At 41.2% G+C, this 20,522-nt stretch overlaps 1 protein-coding gene across 2 annotated transcripts in view; it reads left to right on the forward strand.

The window, feature by feature from the left end:
* The window catches only part of GPM6B (glycoprotein M6B), a 106,854-nt gene that overhangs the window by 45,880 nt on the left and 40,452 nt on the right, over positions 1-20,522 (forward strand). Inside the window, exon 1 of one of the 2 annotated variants that reach the window (XM_053970405.1) lies at positions 19,787-19,811. The exons of the other annotated variant lie outside the window; for it this stretch is intronic. Within the exon in view, the coding sequence (XP_053826380.1) occupies positions 19,802-19,811 (10 nt within the window). The 5' untranslated portion in view covers positions 19,787-19,801. Of the gene's footprint in view, positions 1-19,786; positions 19,812-20,522 lie in introns of those variants that run through there. 2 annotated transcript variants of the gene reach the window in all.

Consider the following 20,522-nt stretch of genomic DNA (forward strand, 5'->3'; position numbering starts at 1 on the left):
TCCGGGTGCTCTTTGGCTTTAGAAACTAGTTTTACATCTGGAGACAATGCTTCCATGAAATGCTTATTCCCTTTGGGCAGAGGCAGATGTGGACCCTGCACACAGGGCAGATGTGGACCCTGCACACAGGCCACGTCCCCACACCCGGATGTTTGTTATGCTCTGCTCAGCTGCTCGTCTGGGCTCCTGGTGCCCGCAGGGGATGTGGTGGCAGAGCTGGGGGAGCAGCACCCTCCTGCTTACACATGGGCTGATGGGTGCTTCAGGGTAGCCAGGTGAGCCTCTTCTTAGTGGGACCCAGGAAGGAACCTTTGTCTGCATCTTCTACCCCTAGGCATACCCAGGTGGATTTTTCTGGTCAACCAGGTAAGTGTTGTAGTGAATGTGGTGGTGTGATTTGTGATTAAGTGTTGCAGAAACTACTGCATGAACTACACTGCTAAAGTGTATGCACATGCCTGACCTAAGTGTCCAAGTTCTGTTCTTGTGCCTTTGCACCTTGCCAATTCAGGATCTAAATAATGAAAAACAGAGCTCAGCTGCATCGGTATAACTTCACTTTCCTGAAGTTTGTTGCTTTCCCATGTTTCCCAGTTGCACTCTCTTTTCCCATGTTTCCCAGTTGCACTCTCTTTTCCAGCTGTGCAGGTAGTCATCAGCTGTGGGGAGCTCTTGCACGTCATCTCCTGTTCTGGGATGAATTAGCCTTTTGCTGTTCCTTACTTTCCTTCTTCCTTTGAAAAGAGTTTTTCTATTTAAATTTTTCCCCGCAGCCAAATGAACAATGTGGTTGCATGTTTTTGTTTAAACCTAGGTCTTCTGCTTCCAAACACGAATTGGCTTTACTCTGTTTTTCTACCCTGGAGCAGCAGTTGCGAGTAGCTGCAAAGGAATTGAGCTCTAAGTGTTGTTAAGTGTTTGGTTAGTGTGTGCTGTTGACATGTAATTAAGGAGCAGGCCAGAACGTGGCAAGCTGTGACTTTGTGTTCTGTCTCTGGCTGCCTGGTAGGTGCTTGTTTAAAGCATCCGTCATGGTCTTTGTTATTGAGGGAGAGTTTGGGAGCTGCTCTGGTGCAGCTTCATCTCCTCCAGGGTAAGTGTGCTCCTGACAGTATCTGTGTGCAAACTGGTGTGCTTTGGTAGGAAAAGCTCAACCTGAGGCAGAGCTAGGATCAGCACTTAACTGCTGGCTGAGCTGTGCTGTTCAGTCCCTGTTTCTAAAGCCTGTATTTTTCTTTTGATGGGTAGAAGTGTCTAGAAATCAGTCCAGGAGCACTTGCAGAACTCAAGACAATGCAAAGTCCACTTAATACTGGGTGGATATTTTTGGGGTCTGTCTGCATATTTCCTGGTGGTCTTCCCTCTGCAATTTAGATGTCTTGGAGCTGCCAACACTTAATGGTGAGTATGAGCTGGGGCGGGGAGGGGGGGGTGCGATGCAGTCCTAGATATCTCCTTGCTGCTTCCTGCCTCCTCCAGCCTATCTCTGTTGCTGTGGCAACTCGGAGCACCTACAGGCATGGAGTTGTTGTTGCCTATCCTTGCCATCATGCTTCATAATCCTCATATTTCTGTGCCTCCCAGTTTATCACATGTTTTAGGACTTCGGATTTCTTTTGACCAAGGCTAGAAACTTCTAAATTTTCAGGAGGGCGTTCATCTAAGACAAGATGTCATGGATTACTTTTGGTCACACTGTGTTTTGTGTTGTGATTGTGTTTGATTAAAATTCCTCAGGCTTCTTTTCTGAGTGAAGCAAAGCACGTGGTCATGCAGTGTCCCAGTCACATGGTAACAAAGGATTCCATTGCAACATTTCATTAGAAGTCTGTGTATATCACAGTTGCTTCCATTTCCAATAAGAAACCCACAAACAACCCAAGGGAAAGTCAAATGTGCTGTCCAGCTATCTGCAGCTGTCTGGAAAGTGTTTTTGCAATCCCCATCCTCTGTTTTGTTAAGTATTTTCTTGTGCTCTTTTCAATTATAAGACTTTTTTAGTTTTATCAACTATTTTAAAAAATGAGAATGATACAGAATCTATTTTGCTGTCACTTCCTTTAATGTAATACTTTATCTTCCACTAATTAAGGTCTTTATCATGAGCAATTACTGTCATCTTATACAAACAATTGCCAAAAGGTTATCTTGCTCTAATAAGAGCACAGGAAATTGTGCTAGGGATTACAGGCTCTGTGGAGGTTTGCCAATAAATCTTCTACATGAAATATTTGTAGTCGTCGTAATTGCATACTGTACTTCATGCTAGTGCAGAACCACATTCTTCCCTCGAGTTCATCATGCCTAAGTCTTAAGGCTTTTATGATGCTTATGTGCTTAACATGCACTTGCTTCTGCAGCCAGAAAGTAGATTTAAATTACAGAGGAAAGAAAATGGCAAATGTTTTGCTTATCTCCATTACTGTGCTACAAACAGTAGTAACACAGATGCAGATACAGGCCAGTGGAAGGGAGACTGTCGTGCCTGAAGGGCTGTGGCAATCCCTGTTGCTGGATATGCCTGAAGAGAAAGTGCAGGCTGGAATGAGGGGCATCAAGTCAGACTCATCAAAGCAGATTTGCTTTCATGGGGGCTGCAGTGAAATTGTGGTGTTTCACCCTTCATTTCAGATGAAACAAATTCATGCAGCCGTTCTTGCATCTCTTTCCTTCTGACTTGGCATGTGGTTAATAACAACATAAGCTAGAGAGAATCTTAATTTGTGCATGTCCTCCTGTTCTACCACTGCACCTCTGACAATAATGTGTGTGTGCTGGAGAAAAATGTATGGAAACTGTACAGGTCACCATGAATACTTCAGCCATCCTCACTCCCATTTGACTCATTCTTTGGTTAATTAGATTGTTCTAGTCAGGACTCCTGCAAAATTAAACATTGAGTGTTAGAATACAAACAAAACTATTTTTGTCTATTGACAAGAAGAGTCAAAGATCTTTTGACTAATGGAATGCCTTCTTGATGATTAAGATAAAATGAGGTCTCTCGAGTAGGATCATTAGTTTGTGTTGACCCCAAAAGGTCTGGTTCAGAGACATCTTTCACTAGCAAACTACTATCTCAGTTTTGTCAGTTGTGCATCTATCTACAGGAAGGGCCATTCTTAACATTTAATTGTGTGATATGCAGTTGTGGAGTGCACCTCTCATGGCAGGTCCATTCTGCAGCTGATCTGTCCAACCCTCTGGTCCTGTAGTTCATCACCCTAGCTTTTCCTCAGCTTTCCTTCATATGTTATGTTTTTCTGGTGCAGATAGGATGTTTTTTGGCTCTTACATGGATTAGAATCTTAGGAGGCAAACTGCATTCAGGAGTGTTGCCCATCCCGTGATCCATCTCATGTTCTTTAGTACATCAAGAGCTTTCTTATTCATTTAAAACGTCTTCTTACTTATTTAAAACATAGCATTTGAAATTGCCTTAAGTAATCCAGTTCTAATGCTTCTCAAAATACAAAATAAAAATAAAAGCTATAGTATAGCTTATAGTATATTTAATATACTATAATATATATAGTATATTTAATATACTATATATAGTATATTTAATATAAAAATAACATATTCCAGCCTCAGTGCAGACTTCTGAGTCTGGTTCTTCAATGCCCCAGCAGGCCCCAAATCTGCTATGCAACTTGCAAAACGAAGCTACCAGTTACTCTGAAGCCAAAACTGGCCATTATAAAACCTCTGTAAGCTGGCTGCTAGTCTCAGAGTTCATTATAAGGGAGGTCATTCCTCCTTACAGCAATGAATGTAGCTTTTGAGTACATTTTGAAAGTTTCATTTAATCACAATGAGGATGAATTGTTTCAGTTGTGATCGCCTGATGGGAAACTAACTTTCTTCTTCCTGGGAGAAAAAACCGTGTTGGTTCTTGCAGCAGCTTTTAGAAGGATGCGATTGCCTTGATTTTTTTTTTTTTTAAGAGTTGAAGATTTTAGTACTAACAAAGGAAATTTTTCCTTTCATTTTTTAAAATACAGAATAGTCAGTTTTCTTTTGAAATTGGTGAATATGCAGAATAAGATCTTCAACAGGCTCTTTCTGTACATCTTCTTAAAGTTTTTTTTTTCCCCCAAAGTGTTTTCCAGTCCTCCATAAAAAACATATGATTGCAAAATGCTTCAAAGAGTATATCAGTTTCAGATTTGGCTGAAATGGTTTAAATAGGGGAAAGAAAACAAGTTTGTTGTTGGGTCTTTTTGTTTGTTTATTTGTGTTTTTTTTTTTGTGGATAATCTTTCATGCTCTAATTGGAAGAGTTTGAAGAAGGCACCAGGTTCATCTTGGAGATATATAATATTAGGATGAAAAAACTTGTCCTCAAGCCAGAACACAAGAATTGCCAGTGAGATCCAAGGAAATATTTTCTTTTCCCTGTGATAGTGGTTAAGCATTGGAAGACATTGTTCAGGGAGGCTGAGAACATCCTTAGAGATACTCAGTGCAGAACTGGACAAAGCCATGAGCAATCTGCTGTAACTGACCCTGCTTCGGCCTGGGCATTGACCTGGAAACTACCAGGAATCTTACAACCTAAATTATTCTATGATATTAATCTTGTTTGTATGTGCAATATTTATGGTATTGGATGAATTTGCTGTTCTATTATACAGTTGTGTTTTCTGCATGATTGCTTAGAACTGCAGAGAAATGGAGAGGGAGAGTCTTGGTAGAAGTGAGAAGTTTCCAGGAGCAGCTAGCTGGTGAGCAGCTCGAGTCAGGAGTCCAGTGCAGCCAGCTGCTGCTCGTTCAGGATGTTATCCTGCAGCCATGGATCGATGGGGTGGGTGTGCCACTACTCCTTGGCCACTTTGTGAGGACTGTCATGTTGTAACTCTGAATAAGTATGCCCAGCCTCAATTTTCATTATGCACATAAAGATGTGTTGGTGAATGGAAATGGTAAGCTTAAAGTACTGTATAGCTTTACTTTCCCTAATACAGACCCTTTGCCAGGACCAGTGTAGGAGAATCTTGTCTCATACCACTAGGCCCTGTATGGTGGGAAAAACAAATACTTTCTAACATGTCTTCTCCCAGCAAAACTTAAGGACTTTTTCCAAGTAAGTATGTGCTTCAAAACATGATTAAATGTTAAATTTTCACATGACTTACACTAAACATTCAAAGTATCAAGGATATTCAGTTTTAATCCTCTGTAATCTTTTTTATTACTCTGTGGTTGTTGGAAAGGCTATTGATTGCCTATTGCTGGAGAGATTCAAGATGATCAAAAAGACATGTATTATGTATTACTTCCTAACCCAGTAGATCAAAAAGGGAACATTCTTTGGCATTAACTATGTTTAAATATTTCAGCAGAAAAACCATTATGGTTTCCAGAAAATGTTGTATTCTCTGTTCTATGTTTCCTTCCTTGCTATTCAGAAGTAGTTCATTAATTGAGGTTATCTTCATTTTTAACATGGATGTGTCAGTACTGTCCTGTTACAAGTCCATAGAAATTTTGAGCTATAAGCATCAAAGAAATTATATATCAATGAGAATTGATATAGCCTGTGGTCCAGGCTGGAAGGAGATAGGTAAAACAATTTAATTTCTGGTCACATTCTTCATATTGTGTCCTTAATGCTTATTTTCTAAGGTGGTTGGTTACAAGGAGGAATGCAAACCTCAGGAAGCACTACATAGTGTTCATGAAAGACAAACTGTTTCATTTTCAGATAGATCTGAAGAATTTTTTTTTCTGAAAACTCAAATAGTATTGAGATGTACCTTCTATGCTGTATAAAGTTGCAGAAGCTATTTAAAACTGTCACACTGCAGACCTGAGATGAAAGTCTTTGTGGCTGTTAGCTGTAACTCAAAAAGAAATCCTTGGATTTTTTTTTTGTCTTTCCCACCACCCTTAGAAGTGGTAAAGTAATTCCTTTAATATTAGTTGTTTGTGAAGTACCCAAGCTGCACAGTCCAACCAGTCTAATTAAGGGTGATTGTTATATTCTTATTAACCAATAAGGGAAAAAATACATAAGAAAATTTTGGTCACACTATTTAAACAGTAAAGAAATGCTATTGTGAATCAATTACACATTATATAGAATGTGTTCATAAAAATACAATGGGCTTCAAGTAGATGTTGAAGCAGAGGAAGCGGTGCATGGATAGAAGAGAAAGAGAATCTGGTTTTTAATTAATTTAACAAGCTGTAGGTGATGAAGATAGAGTATTGATATAGTTGAAAAAGGGGTTGAATCTAGAACCCAAGTGCAGGTCACAATCCACGACAGGAATAAATTGCAGTTTGAGGCCCACAGAGTGATGGATAATGGAACACAAGCTCTCGGTGCAGAGCACTCAAGGATGGGACGCAGCTGATCCCCAGTTACAGGAGTGATGAAGATTCAGTACTGTGTGAAAGGGTTTGATGCACATGAGTTGCAAGGAGAACAGTAATTGTAGAAAAGCTGTGAGGGAGTGAGGTTTTGCTATGCTCCAAGAGCAGGTCAATCTGTGTGGGGGAATATTTCTACCAGCGCACAGAGTTTGGATTATAAAGCAGTGGCATAACAAGTTCCAATGTCTGGAAGCTGGAACACAAAATGCATGCTACTAATAAGTAATACTCTTTATTATGCTGATGATTCATCTATGAAAGAACTAATCCATAAATTTAGTAGGTCCCTCATCTGGCCAATTCTTTCAAGATACCAGATTAGGTGTCTTTCTCTAGAAGAAATGTCATAGCCTTGTAGGAAAGGTGGAAGACAGTGAGATGATGGAGGACTCACTAGAAGAAGTCTTGTGGGCTATAATAATCTGGAAGCTTTGTGATCTGGAATAAGTCTGTCAGGAACTGGAGTGAGGCCATCATGTTTTTTTCAGATAGGCTGCTGAACAGCTGTCAGACACTAGCTGCCAGATAACATAAAGAATGTGTCCTGCATTGCCAGAATGTCTAAGTGATTTTGGCAGTGGAAGGAAATGTGGGCTTGCTTCATAGTCTTTTCACCACAGGAAGGGATGATGCACATTATAATCTCTTCTAGCAGAGCATTTGCTTGGGCACCAGAGGCAACAAAAGAAAATACAGGACAAAAATCCAGATCAGTGCCCTGTGGAGAGAGTAAGACCAGGTCTTGGAGGCTTTTACATGTAGTTAAGTTTCACTCTTCAGATAACTTTTAGAAGCAGATCACTAAATCATGTAGTACTTTCCGCTGACAGTTTGAAGCTGTTATGCATCACTGCTTTAGAGTTGCTTCTACTGGACTCACCAAGGTTAGAGATGGGAAATTTGTCTGCTTTTATGTTCCTATTGTCCAGCAAGCCTTTCTTCTCTTTGTTTAGACTATGCCAGTTTGGGGCTACTGCCCTTTCACAAGTGTCAGATGTGAATGTTGTGCTTTACACCCAAATGGATGCTAACTTCCTGCTGATTTAGCTGTCCACTTTTCTCAAACCCAGCTTCCTGGAGGCTTTACTCCCCTCATGATGCACATGGTTTGAGCAGCAAAATTTAAACCATGGAAATGTTGAGAGGGAAACTGAAATCTCTTATACTCCAAACCTTTTCTTCGTGACTTCAGTATCATTTAAGCATGTGTCCTGTGGCTTTTGAAAGGAGTACCAGACTCAGTCTAGCTTGATGGGTCTTTATGTGGACATACTACCTCCAGTTAAATTCCAGTAGGAAAGCCATCTTCTGATGCAAGTTGGTCTTGTCCCCCTGCCTGTGTTGTTCTAGCACTGTATCACTAGCAGGTGTTGGACTGGTGCAGTGGTTTGTCTTCTGCCTATTAGGACAGGCTGAGGTCTCCAGGTGCCAAATCTTTCTCTAGAGTCTTCCATGAGAATATCAACTATATTCAGTAATTCTTTGTTACTAGCTTGCTGTTGTTACTCTTCTCAACTTTCTTATGAGAAGGCGATAGAGATGGCAAAGACATTAAACAAACCTGGAGTTCTTCAGTTCCTCACTTTATAGAAACAGTGATGCAATGTATGGACATAAAATGGGTAACAATAAGGAACCCTAGATTGTACAGACACCACTGAGTGCTGTTTTTCTCCTGCTTGAAGGTGCCTCATCTTGAGAGAGGCATGAGGAAGATACAAGTGCTTGTCAATGGAGCTGTCAGCCATTCCCAACTTCACAAGCTGATAGTGAAGATTTACATTAAAATAGTGACTACTAAGTTAATTCTAACCAATTGGAAATCAGGAACTGAGGAAAGATGAATATTGTTTGAATATTGATTGAGCATTGTTCATATAGCATAGATGTTTAAAATATAACTTTCCTGCTAGTATGGAGAATCTGCTGGAAATCAGTCTTAAAACATAATCAATTGCAATGAAACACAGCAAAGAAGTTATGATTCATTTTATATCATAATAATAATATTTATATGTAATAGTTCTGTGAGAGTCTTAGATCTCTAGAAAAAAAAATCAAGAAAGTCACCATGGTTCACATGAAAGTGGGGATCAATGCGCTTTCAAGTATATTTATTTGCTCAGCTAAAAATGAGCATGTGCAAACATTATAGGGTTCAAGGGAAAACCAGCGAACCACCTAGTGTCCAAAGGAAAGATCTTACTGACTATCTGTTTCTGCAGGAAAGCACCTCTTCCCATTACCATATTTTGAAGGGCCACTATTATAGGGTACTTTGTTCTGTAACTGGTGTATAATCAAGAACTACTAAGAGAAATTTAAAAATTCTTTTACAGGAATTCATGAGTAGTTCAGTACCATCAAAGACAAATCTGGATGCTATCCCTCAAATCCTTTTTCTGTTGTTTTTGTTAAATCCTTGCTTCTTTCTGTGAAGTACCTGCTTTGCTTTGCTGAAGATTCCTCGCATTTCACACAGAAGGTCCTCTCCCCCACCAACTCCAGGCTGTGCCTGTAGGTCAGGTCTCTCTCCTCATAAACTGGCAGTTTGCACCTCATATGTTATTGGGAAGTTGTTACAAACTTCTTTTAATTAACTTCTTTAATTTGTTGTGCTTTTCTGCAAACAGCGCTGCATTGCAAACTCCTGCATGGTGCTGTGCATGATGAAGGAAGAGAGCACAGCTCAAAGTTCTCCTTTGGGCAATCATATTGGGGGCAATCATAGTAGCAGCCCCCCATCTGGGGCTGTATGTGTGCCTGATGTTGTTTTGTGCTGCTGTGTGAGAAAATGAAGCAATGTAGCAAGATCTGAACAAAAATTTACCACCTTTTACCAAAAATGTGTTTTTTATACCAACTTTTCTGAGTCTTCAACCTTAATTAATCCTTTTTCTTGATTATTCACTTAAAAATGAGTGAAGTTCAACAATTCACAAAGTCTATTTATGTACATAGAGCCATGAGGCATATCTACATATAGGATGATTGCTTCCATGTACTTTCCCAGGAGTTTTGTGACTAGCTCTCTGGCCTGGCAGCAGGACTGAATTACTGCCATTGTAATGCCTTGATGAGCTGTGATGGTGCTTTTGGAGAGTATCTTGGGTATCACATGCTGGAGGGAGAGAGGGGAGTGCCCGTCTTCTACTTGTAATGAGAACTAGGGAGAGCGAGAAGAAACTCACCGTCAAGTTCAGGTGTGTTTACACTGCTGTACCTGCATTGTAATAAACAAAATTTCCCTAGTCACAGGCAAAATTGTTGCTTTTCCTCATCAGATGAGTCAGTTCAGAAAGAGACAAAGTTTCTGTACCACAAGGGCATTCCTGCCAGAGGACAGATTTTTGTATCAGATACATTGAACAGGCTGAAATTATATCTAATTAATGACTGTGTAAGCTGGCCTTGTGCTAGAAGGCCATATGTTCATTTGTGTAGACATGATGAAGACAGGCAAACAGCATCTGCAGAGATTACAGATCTGCCCCAGAGCTGCTTACTCACTGCGAGGCACTTGATGAGGAAGGCACTGCTGATGCCAACTGCCTGAAGTAGCACTGATACTCACGGATTGTACATGATAATATGTGAATTTTCATGGCATCTTGCTGCCTGCAGTCTTTTGTCACTATGGGATGGGGTCCTCAGCATGCTGTTTGGCTGGAGGTACCTCATCTGTGGAAGGGTTGTGATATAAATGTTTGGATACTCAGGGAAACCTGTGTGTAGGCACTAATGTGGCAGGTGGTGTACAACTGTTTGTTTTTAAAGAGAGAAGGGGAGCAGGCATGAGTGGGAATGGCTCACCTATGTGGACTTACAGTTGAGAGCTTTTCTCCAGCCTCTTGGAGCAAAGTGTCTTTCATCATCAGGTCCACTAGTCCTGAAGATGTGTGCCATAGCTAGCAGGAATGTGTGTGTGCATGTATTTCTGTTAAGTATATTTCTAGCCAATGAGGGAAGGGAAAGTGTGTTTTAAAGGTGTTCAAATAGTAGTTCAGTGTAAAATCCATCCTGGAAATCTCTCTCAGCCTTTGAGAAGGCACTGAGAGTGATTTTTAGTTGTTTTTCTTTTCTGGTGGAGGACATTGATATCAATAATGTTTCAAGAAGTGAATAGGAGACTTTGGGAAGGGCCAGAGGAAAGAAAATAATTTTGCTGTGATCCATTTTGCTAAGATGAATGGTGACCATTTACCTTTCACCAGAGTTGTACAGACAGAATTGTGTTGTCTCAGTGGGGACATGATGGCTTGGATTGCATAGGCAGAGTCTGGAAAAATTCTATTGAGCTAGAGGAGAAAGACATTTCTTTGTCCTTGAAGAGTTTTGTATTTGTCCTGTGGGATGAAGGATAAGTCAAACAGGCTAATTTTGAAAAACTAAAAAGTCACATCATTTTTCCCCGGTCTTTTTGCCATTTGCCACTGGCTTCCAGTGCTCTTCTGCCTGTGAAGAAGAAACATTAGGCTGAGTCAGAGAAGGGATATTGTTCAGCTTTGTGTCCACATATATCCTCACTATCTCCGTACAGGAGCCCTTAAATCCTCCAAAAGTGAGGATTTGCATCAGAAGATGGGAAGATTTGTAGTTACTTGGCAGTGATCTGGAACCACTTTTACACTTGTCTGTACACCATCAGTGGGCAAGTGAGCATTTCTGATCAATTGCAGAAGAAATTGGAGAGATTTTAGTTGTCTCAGTATTTCTGTGGGTTTAGTTCTTAATTATCCTTTTGTGCCTTTCTGCTGAAGCATGTTTGTTAATCACTCCAGAGTACTTTAACTTCTTTCAATATATTGAATTCCACTTGGCTGCTTTTAAAAGTGTTTGCACAGCATATGCCTTTCTTAAAAGTATGGGAAATATCCACAGTCTGAAACAAAAGTACAGTGTTCCAAACTCAACATCCATGTTGATATCCCGTAAATTAGTATGCACAGTGCTGTTACGTAAGTTTGCCTTGTGTCAGAATCATAAAAGCTGAGTGTACTAAAAGGCTGATAAGCCTGCCATGAAGAATTACAAAACTGTTCAAAATTTTCTGTCTTAAAATAACGCCTGTTGCATTACTGACGTGCTGGTAGTATAATGTGTATTGAGAACTACTAGAAAAAAAGAAAAAAGGCAATTTTTCAGGCTGTTCAGGTCTGGGCTTTGGCAGCCTTGAATTTAGTATTGTCTCAGAGCCACTCTTATACAAAAGGACTTCAAGAAAGCACAGCTGTTCTGTATTTTTGAATATTAAAAATGGACAAAGTCACTTTTCAGTAATACTGACATAGCCTCGAGGACCGAATGCAAAAAACAAGTGCTCCTTCTGTTGGCAGGTGGGAAGTTCAATCCCTTAAAAAGCAAAATAAAAAATAATAAAATAGATGGTTGTGCAGATTCTGAGGGTAGCCTGCAATGAGGGTGAAGGGACAAATACTCACAGCTGTCAGAGAAAATCACTGCTGGTAGTGTGTGCGTATAAAGTGACAGTGCGCTTCCAGCAGCCCTTAAATGAGTGGCGGGGGGGAGAAGGGAAGTTCACCCCTGCTACCACAGTTCTGCACAATGATCGCCTTTCTGGGTGCCGAGGTCACAGCTGCTGTCTGGAGATTACATACAGAAGCACTCTTCTTCTCTGGAGAATGAGCTTTCCTGGAGGATTAAGCGCAGGCTGAAAGCAGGAGGAGTTATTCAGGAGGGAGACAAAGACCGTGAGCTCAGGTCTGTGACAGGCGACAGGGGCGGAAGACTGTGAGCAGGAACAGGACTGCTGGGGTTTGCTGCTTGGATGGGAGAGCCTCCAGTTAGGGATCCTGAAGTGGTCCAGTTGTGGGGTGAAACCCACTGAGGGTCTGGCATGACCTTGCCTGTTGCAGGACTTGAAGTGTCGCTTTCCAGTCATGCAGGAGGTGGATGGAGTCTGAAGGTGTCGGCCACCTCCTGCATCTGGACTAAAGTAATTTTTTGCTCTTAATCTCAAGCCCCATTTAGTATTCAGAAATAGTGATCAATGCAGTAATCTGAGCCCCCATATAAAGGTACATATGTACTCCCCATCTGCTCAGAAAGTGATGCTTTTTGCATTTTCTTCTGTCACTGTCGTGTTTCACCATGCCTTCTAAACCCAATGCTTTGGTGCTTCCTTCTTCCCTCTTCCTTCTTAGCTTTCTTTTTTCTTTATCTCCTTTTTTCTCTCTTCTCCTACTATTTCACCTCTTGGGTACACACATTCCCAGGCAAGTATCCAGAATATCCTTCACCCACGTATCATGTGCCAGCACCTCTGTTTTGTGTAGGAAGGTCTTCTATATTTGAAGCCAGGGCCATCTGTCTCAATGCTAAAAAAAAAAAAAAAAATCAGGTTTCTTGCAGTTTTCTGTAAGGGCAATGGCCACAGTTCTTCTGCATAACTGTAAAAGGAAAAATGCAGCTGATTCTATAGTAATAATATCTGAAACTTCTATTAAGCAGATCTAAAGTCAATTCTTATTTCACCTACTGGATCAAATTTCCCACAGATCCCATATGCTGGCAACTTCTTTTTAGTGGCTTCAGAATCCTAGTGCTTTTTATAATCTGAAACAAATGAGTGTTGCACATAATGTAGGAAAGGAGAGGGGAGGCAGAGGAGGCTGACAATGCATGCATTCAAACGAAGTGAAAGTGCAAGTAGGAAAAATCTGACTGTGTTGGTAGAGCTTGTCAGAGGACATTTCAGGCATAGCATGTATTAGGAAATCATAGCTATTTTAAAAGCAAAAGAGTGAAACTTCTTAAAAGGAGCAGAATTCCAGAGGGATGATAATGAGTAAGTATTGGGTGCCAGTGTTTAAATGCTAGTTGTCCCTGCTGTATGGGTATTTCCTAAGTGCAGTGTGAGTCTTAACCATATCACATTTTAAACTCTATTTCCATTTGCCTCTCACTCTGTAAAATTGTCTTTAAAAAGGAGCATTGTCAAATAAATTGGTAAGAATTAAAATACTGCTGTTGTAGCTGAAAATAGTTCATGCTTTTGATGTTGCATTTAGGCACAAACAAAAATAAGCAGGAAATCATTTAAAAACTGTTGAGAGAAGAAACTCAGTGTGAGGTAGAAATGTAACCTGTGCTACTTCTGGCCCTGGTTGATACATTATTAAGAGCAAAATGCTGAAGAGTGCTCTCTTGCAAGGAGGAAATGAAGCTTTTTTTTTTTGTTTTTGTTTTGTTTTGTTTGGGGTTTTTTGTGGGGGTTTTTTTGTGTTTTTTTTTTTTTAATCACGTCTTGTGAAGAGTACTAATGACTGCCCACATCTGGTGAATTGGATTAGAATCTGATTAGCATGCAGAGTTTAGAAAACTTTTATAAAGTTTCAAAAATAATGCGAAAGAAATAGCTTAGCTAAAAATTCAGAGAAGAATTACTGAAATGTTCCTCTGAGCATAACTTGAAAGTAGCTTTCCCGCTCCTTAAAGATGTAGCTCACAAGAATGGTAACCTATTTTATTTGTTAACATTTTCTGTTCAGATCATTTGTTAAGTTTAAGGATATCTGTAGTATCTAATTGACCCCTGTAGCTAAGAGTCCATCTGAAAATCCAGGCACATACTGAGGAAGATCAATAAAGTGATTTTACTGTTTGTGAAAGCAATTTTTGTGGCTTAGTTTATGCCTCAAAAAGGATAATACACCTGTCCTATGTCTGTGAAGTACCTCAGCAAACACAAAAGGATAGTCTATTCAGTTTAGGTACTTTTTAAACACTGTGTTGTAATGGCATGTTTCCAAGCAAAAACATACTTTCCTCTTTAATCTCATTCACTTACATATACATCAACTATTTGGTATAGCAAAGTGGTTAAATTCAGTCTGAAATGTGGTCCAAAGGAGAAATGGAGGCAGAAACACCTTCTGTAATTCTTATTTTAGAGGAACAGAAATTCTTTCCTCATGTCTCTAAATTTAGGGCTTACACCAGGACTGAGAAGCAGTATTTTTTTTAATAAAATGTTGATTTTTGAAATAGAAATTACAAATATTTTAATATGCAAATGGCTGCTTTTTTGTCTTCCTTCTCCATTGCAGTTCTGAGTATCTGCTCAGCCTTAGGGGTGCAATCTCTTTTTCTGTGGGACTGCACAGGTCTTATTTAAAGAACATATCCATAACAGTGCTTCACTTGCAGGGGTGGGAAGTAAAGTGTATTGGTAGTATATCTTTTGTGTCCTTAAGGAAAAATCTTAAACAATATTTATGAGAAAGGATCAGCATAACACTACCAGATGATTCAAACTGTGGAAAAATTACATTTCACTTCTGCAGGGCATCCCACATAGTTGCTATGTCCTGGCTTACTTGGGATTCTTTTACATATACATACATACATACATACATACATATATATATAAATTTTTCTCTTTGATCTATTTAGAAGAGAGATAGAATTCTGTCAACATCTGTAGTAATGTTACATTGCAGATAGAGCATAGGCAGAAAGAAAGGAGGAGTGTATTTTTTGGGGAGAAAAGGGTTTATAAGTATCCAAGCTCTTGAGTGTTTCTGGGGTTCTTGGCTTCAGCAGTACAACTCAGTGAGGAAGCCCCTCTGTAGCAGAACACAGGCTGTTTCTCCCTGGTTTGGGATCAGCTTGTGCAGCATGTCTGGGACCATGCAGGATCCCTTGGAAACTGCAGTGCTGTAAAATCATGGGTTCTGTCCAGCCAGTGCACTCCAACTAGGATGCAGTAGGATGTATAGGATGATATGGGGAAGCATTTACTTCTCCTCTCACTCTGCTCTATGCCTGCTTACATCACTTTCCTGATTTTGGTTGTGATGCAGCTGGTGACCCAGCTCTTCAGTATTTGGCATTCTCAGCTTTCCAACCTTGATCTGGAAAGAATTTTCTGTTTTATGATCCTGTTCCTCTCTCCAAGGGCAAACTTGAATGCCATAGTACTTTTTTCTTTAACATTTGTGTGTCTGAATAAGTTCTGGGACTGCTGCATTTGGAGCAGAAAATTCAGACTAGCAAATTTCTATCATTTCCTGAAAGGACTGAAAATCACCTCTTCCTTGATACCTGCAGCAAGATTCCCCAAGTCAGGGCAGTGTTTAGAAAGTAGCAAAAATAGTAATGATCCTTGAAATTGGTTTTGTTAGACTGAGTTAAAAGGACAGGAAAGAAAATGTGTGGAGCTTGTCCTGCTTCATAGCACATCAATCTCTTGTGTGAGTGCCAGTAGTTTTGGGGTTTGTTTTTTTTTTTATGAGATCAATATAGAAGGCCAGAAACTATTTCTGCCTACAGGAGCAGGCATAGTATATCCTGCATTCTCTGTGTCTTCCTCCTCTCACTGAATGCTGAAGCGTGAAGCATATTCTGAGACGTTTCTATGCTGTGCACTTGCACAACAGAAAACAGCAGTAGGTGGGATATTGGAAAAGTTAATAGCACTTACTTGATGTGGAGGTGAGAAGGTAGTTGTGTTTCAGCAAGATAGTGACTCATGATGCCAAAATGAATGTGATGAGGCTGGTTATTTTAGCTTAGATATCACACATACCTGTTGAGGTCTGAGATAAAGCAAGCAAACCCTCAGTAAGCATACTGTCAGAGTTCAATACCCTGTAGTGATCCAAGTTGTAAAAGCCTGCCTCATCACATGAGAGCACAGAGCGCTCTTTCTGGGGTGCTTTGAAAGGAAGAGTGGTGCCTTTGTTGGCAGGGTGCTGCCCTGTGCCAGAACACCACAGCGGATGGCGGCATGTGCTCTGTATTCATTGTTGGTCTGAATCCAGTGATTCTAAAGAATAAATGAAATTTGAGAATATTTCCTGGATTGGGGAGTGCTGTGATCAGGTCCCATTGGGTGTCAACAACATGAAAGGCCCTGCTTTACCCTGGTCTGAGTTCGTTCACTTCCTTTCTTCTTCACACCCCAAGATGTTGAAGAGAAATTCTGCTGGTGACACACAGTATTTCTAAATACGTGGAGGGCTTTTTTTCTCAGCTTTTGCTTTCCTTGGTTTAAATTCAAAGTTATGACACTGTTTTACCTGAAGTTTCTTTTGATAGACCTTCATTCCTGAGAATCCTAAAATCTCATTGCTGAGTTTACTGGGGATATCTCTTTACTGGGGATATCCCAACCTGTGGTGGGTTGACCCTGGCTGGACGTTAGGTACCCACCAAAACCACTGCCCTCCTCAACTGGGTAATGCAGAGAAAATGCAGCACAAGTCTCAGAGGTTGAGATAAGGAAAAGTATATGTGAATGGAGCTGAGATCTGTTTTATTTCATTTTCTGTGTCAAGCTGTTGTGGCATTTGATTCCAAAGGACTCATCTCAGAAGGAGTGCTTACAAAGTGAAGTTCTCACTCCAGTGTGAATGAGAAAACCAGTCTCCATTTTGGTCTTTAATTCCTCTTTTCTCCTGCCTAGACTGTTCTGTTACTCTCACCCATCTGTTTATGACCTAATGGAGGTCTCCTAAGGATTTCTTAAGTCCCTTCTCCTTTTGCTTTGACATTAGACCTTCCTGTGGTAACATGGCGGCCTTGTCTACTTGTTTTGGTACCAAGCTGTGAAATGCCTCAGAGCATGGGAAAACACAAACCTTTAAAGGCTGTGGTGGTAGAGAAATACTGCTGAATAATGTGTAGTCCTCTCCAGCCAGATTCCTTAGTGGCCCTGAACAAACACATTAAAAGTGAACCTGTGGCTACTGGAGACTATGAAAAAGCTTTCCTGGGAGTCAAGTTGGCAGAGCTGGTTGCATCAGAGAAGAGTGTGAGTCACTAGGGGTCAGACCCTTGGGCTGTAGATGCTCAGTGTTGCAGAGGACCTTGTGGTGAGAAGGGAGGGTCCCTGCCAGAGGGAGAAGGATGTCTATGGTCAGACCTCAGTCGCTGCTACGCAGTTGCCATATGGACACTTTGCTGTGCCAGTGCCAGCAGCTCTGTCATTGCAGTGGGAACCAGTGAGTGAATGCCTCTCCTGCCAGGTCGTGCAGATCTGCATGGGCTGCATTCTGCAGGAGACAGCACGGTGCTGCGTGGCACATGGCAGGGGATAGTTGACAGCAAAGTGTTTGTGCACACCAGAGAGTTGAGAATCTTGAGCTTTGCTGCAAAAGAAATCAAGGAGAGATGGATCCTCATCCTCAGGAAAGTTTCCTGAAACTGAACAGAAGAGTCTGAACAAAGCAGACATTTCTCTTACAAGACTCCTTCTGCAGGCTGCAACCCAGTCTTTTTTCTGAAGAGCTTTTATATCCACCTCACTTGCAAGCTGCCTGCCTAGGATCTCATTGGCATTCTGCTTTTCTGCTGTAATCTCATGTTGTTAAGGAGTGTGATTTTTCTTCTTAGCTGTGCCACATATAGAAGATTACATAAATACTGTGAAAATTTTGGGAGAGGGAGAACGAAGAAGAAGAAGAAGAAGAAAAACCAAACCCAAACCACCAAACCCTTCCTCTAAGAAGCATTTTGACTTTGTAATCTTATGTCTTCCTCACAGAGGAAATTCTGTTTAATGTAGGAGGAAGGCAGACATGCCTCTTTACTGAGAAAACCACAAACTGGCTTCCTAATGGTCCGACTGTGTTAATGAGCAATTACAGACAAACACACTGAGCTGAGGTAGATTTATTCTCCTGGCAGCTGTTGCCCAAAGATGGTTTGATGCAGCAGTGCTTTTTCCTCCTCTTCAGTGTTGAACTCATTTCCATCTCCTTCCTCTTGCCCTCTTTCCCTGGGTAAACAGAAATTCACTTTCTAGGTTGAATCCATTTCATAAAGGTCATACTTCTGAGTATCTCTCCTGTTAAACCAAAGGGTAATTCCAGGATGGACAGAAGGCTTTTTTTTTTTGCTCCTCCCTACAGCACAGTGCTTTAGTTTCTCATTTTCAAAACAGGTATTTTCAACAAAGTGCCCAGGATACAGGGGTAAAATTGAGCTTTGAATACAGGACCCTTTCTACTGGATTGCCATGAATGTGTTCGAGTTCTGAAATCCTCGATGACAGGGTTCGTGCAAGTGTTGAGGGCAGCCAGGCCAGCTCTCTGGGGAGAGTTCAGTGGAAGCAGTGCACAGACACCGCGTTGCTCTTTGCAGTGTCAAAAGATTGTCTTTTAAAGTCTGAAACCGATCAAACAATAAGATTTTATCGGTCGTGCTTCCTTCTTTACAGAAAGACTAAAAATTTGTTAAATATGCTTCCATCTCTGGAAGGAGAGGGGGAATAAAACTTCAAACAGTGCTGCTAAAAACAGCCTGGGCTGCTTTTGTTTGGACTTGCAAAACGCAGCAGCTTAATGCCTCCATTGTATGCAGGGGGAAATATGCTAATTCAAAGCACATTTCCCATCAGAAGCCCTTTCAGGCCTGTCATCGCTGAGATATGAAGGATGATAAAAGCGGGGAGCCGGGGAGGCCCGTGCTGTGGGAGCGCGGCTGCGAGCATTGTGCGCTGGACGCGGCTGACGAGCCCGCTCACCCGTGAAGGCCCGGCCCGGGCGGGTTCCCATGGGCGCCGCCTGCCCCGGCCCGGGACCCCCGCCAGGGCACGGGCCTGGGGCGGCCACAGAGACGGGCCGAGGGGCTGCTGCCACGGCGTGCAGGCACCGGCCACCCTCCCGCAGCCCTGTGACCCGGGGTTTCTCTCTGGGTAACGCTGCTGCTTTCTGTTCGCTTTAAGTGCAGTTTAAGCTGAAATAACAGATTTTTCGTGACAAGGCCTCCATCGGTTCTTTTCCAAGTTGCTGATGCGTGCAGGGCAGTGGTGCTGAGCTCCCTCTGTAAAGAGACGCCTTCAACTCGGGAAATGGGGGATGCTGCACCTGGCAAGACTTTTTTCTTTTCAGTTATGCTACAGAAGGGAGTCTGTGAAATGCTACTCAGTCTGTTACCATATCTATATGATTATATTTGAGGTTCAAATAAATGCATTCATCAGTGTTTGGTATGTATTAAAAATCGCTAAACACTAGTCTTTAAATACTGACTGATACGTATAAAAGCCTAGAGTTTGGAGTTTTTTCCCCCTTCTCTCTTAAAGTTGTGAAGAGGTCTTTAAATAATGGGGTTTGTCCCAGGACCCTGTTGGTCCAGAACTAGGGAGATGCTCCATTTACTCAGGAATACATTTTCTGTCTTCCTTTAAACATGTGTGTGTTGTTTTATTGTAGAGAATTTGGGCTTTAGTGAAATTGACGATCTGGTAACGTTGCTATGATATTTCCTTGGAAACAGTTTGAAATGGCAGTGAAAAATTAGTTATAGTTTGTTTGGCTCTATAAACCTGCAGTGTACTAATGGCAAATTAAACTAAGAAAATGGGGTTTTGATTGTGTTTGCAATCTGGTGATTTTCTGTCTGCAATAGAAGTATGTACTACACTTGAACACACAATGAGTTTCTGAGGACCATGGCTGGAAGTAAGTGCTTATAAATACTTCTAAAGTTGTTGCTGGTCTTCAGTTTCTTCCTTGTACTAATAAACTTGTGAACAAGCGGTTTGGGCTGGGTGATTTTGGCTGAGCATGACAAACTGTGGTCTTTTTCTGCAACCTGTGGACAAGTCTGTGAGCTACAGTGTCCCATGTTGAGCGACATGCCTTTGGTCACATCCACCTACACTTGGCGTAGTAGTTTTTTTCTACGTAGAGTTCTTCTTACAGACCAAAGAAAAAACCTTAGCCAGAGCCTTGGGGGTTGTTTCTGCCTTGTGCTTTTCTCTTGTTTTAATATTAGGGTTTTTTTTTCAATATATGCATCCCTTTTCCCTTTCCCTGGTTCCTTAGCTCCTTTCTTTTCCTCTCCAAATGGTGCAGAAAGATGGAGCAGGTAATTGTACTTCAGGAATCTGTAGTAGTGAGATATAGGGAAGATGTGTCTGTAGTACTACTGAAATCAAAAATGCCTGGTGCATTTTCAATTTTCAATAACTAATGTGAGGGTCTCCAGAGGAAGCACATAATGAGAATGCCTAGTGTTTACACCTGGGAAGCTCCGAGTGCAAGAGCAATGGTTACAAATGTGCTGAAAACCAGAGTGTAGAAATAAAATGGGATGGGAATGATACAAGGAACAGATGAAGAAAAGTAGATGCTAAGTGAATTTCACTCTGAGTCATGACAAAGTGCAGA

This window comes from Vidua macroura, chromosome 2 (genome assembly GCF_024509145.1).
Source record: "Vidua macroura isolate BioBank_ID:100142 chromosome 2, ASM2450914v1, whole genome shotgun sequence".
In the NCBI taxonomy this organism is placed as follows: Eukaryota; Metazoa; Chordata; class Aves; order Passeriformes; family Viduidae; genus Vidua; species Vidua macroura.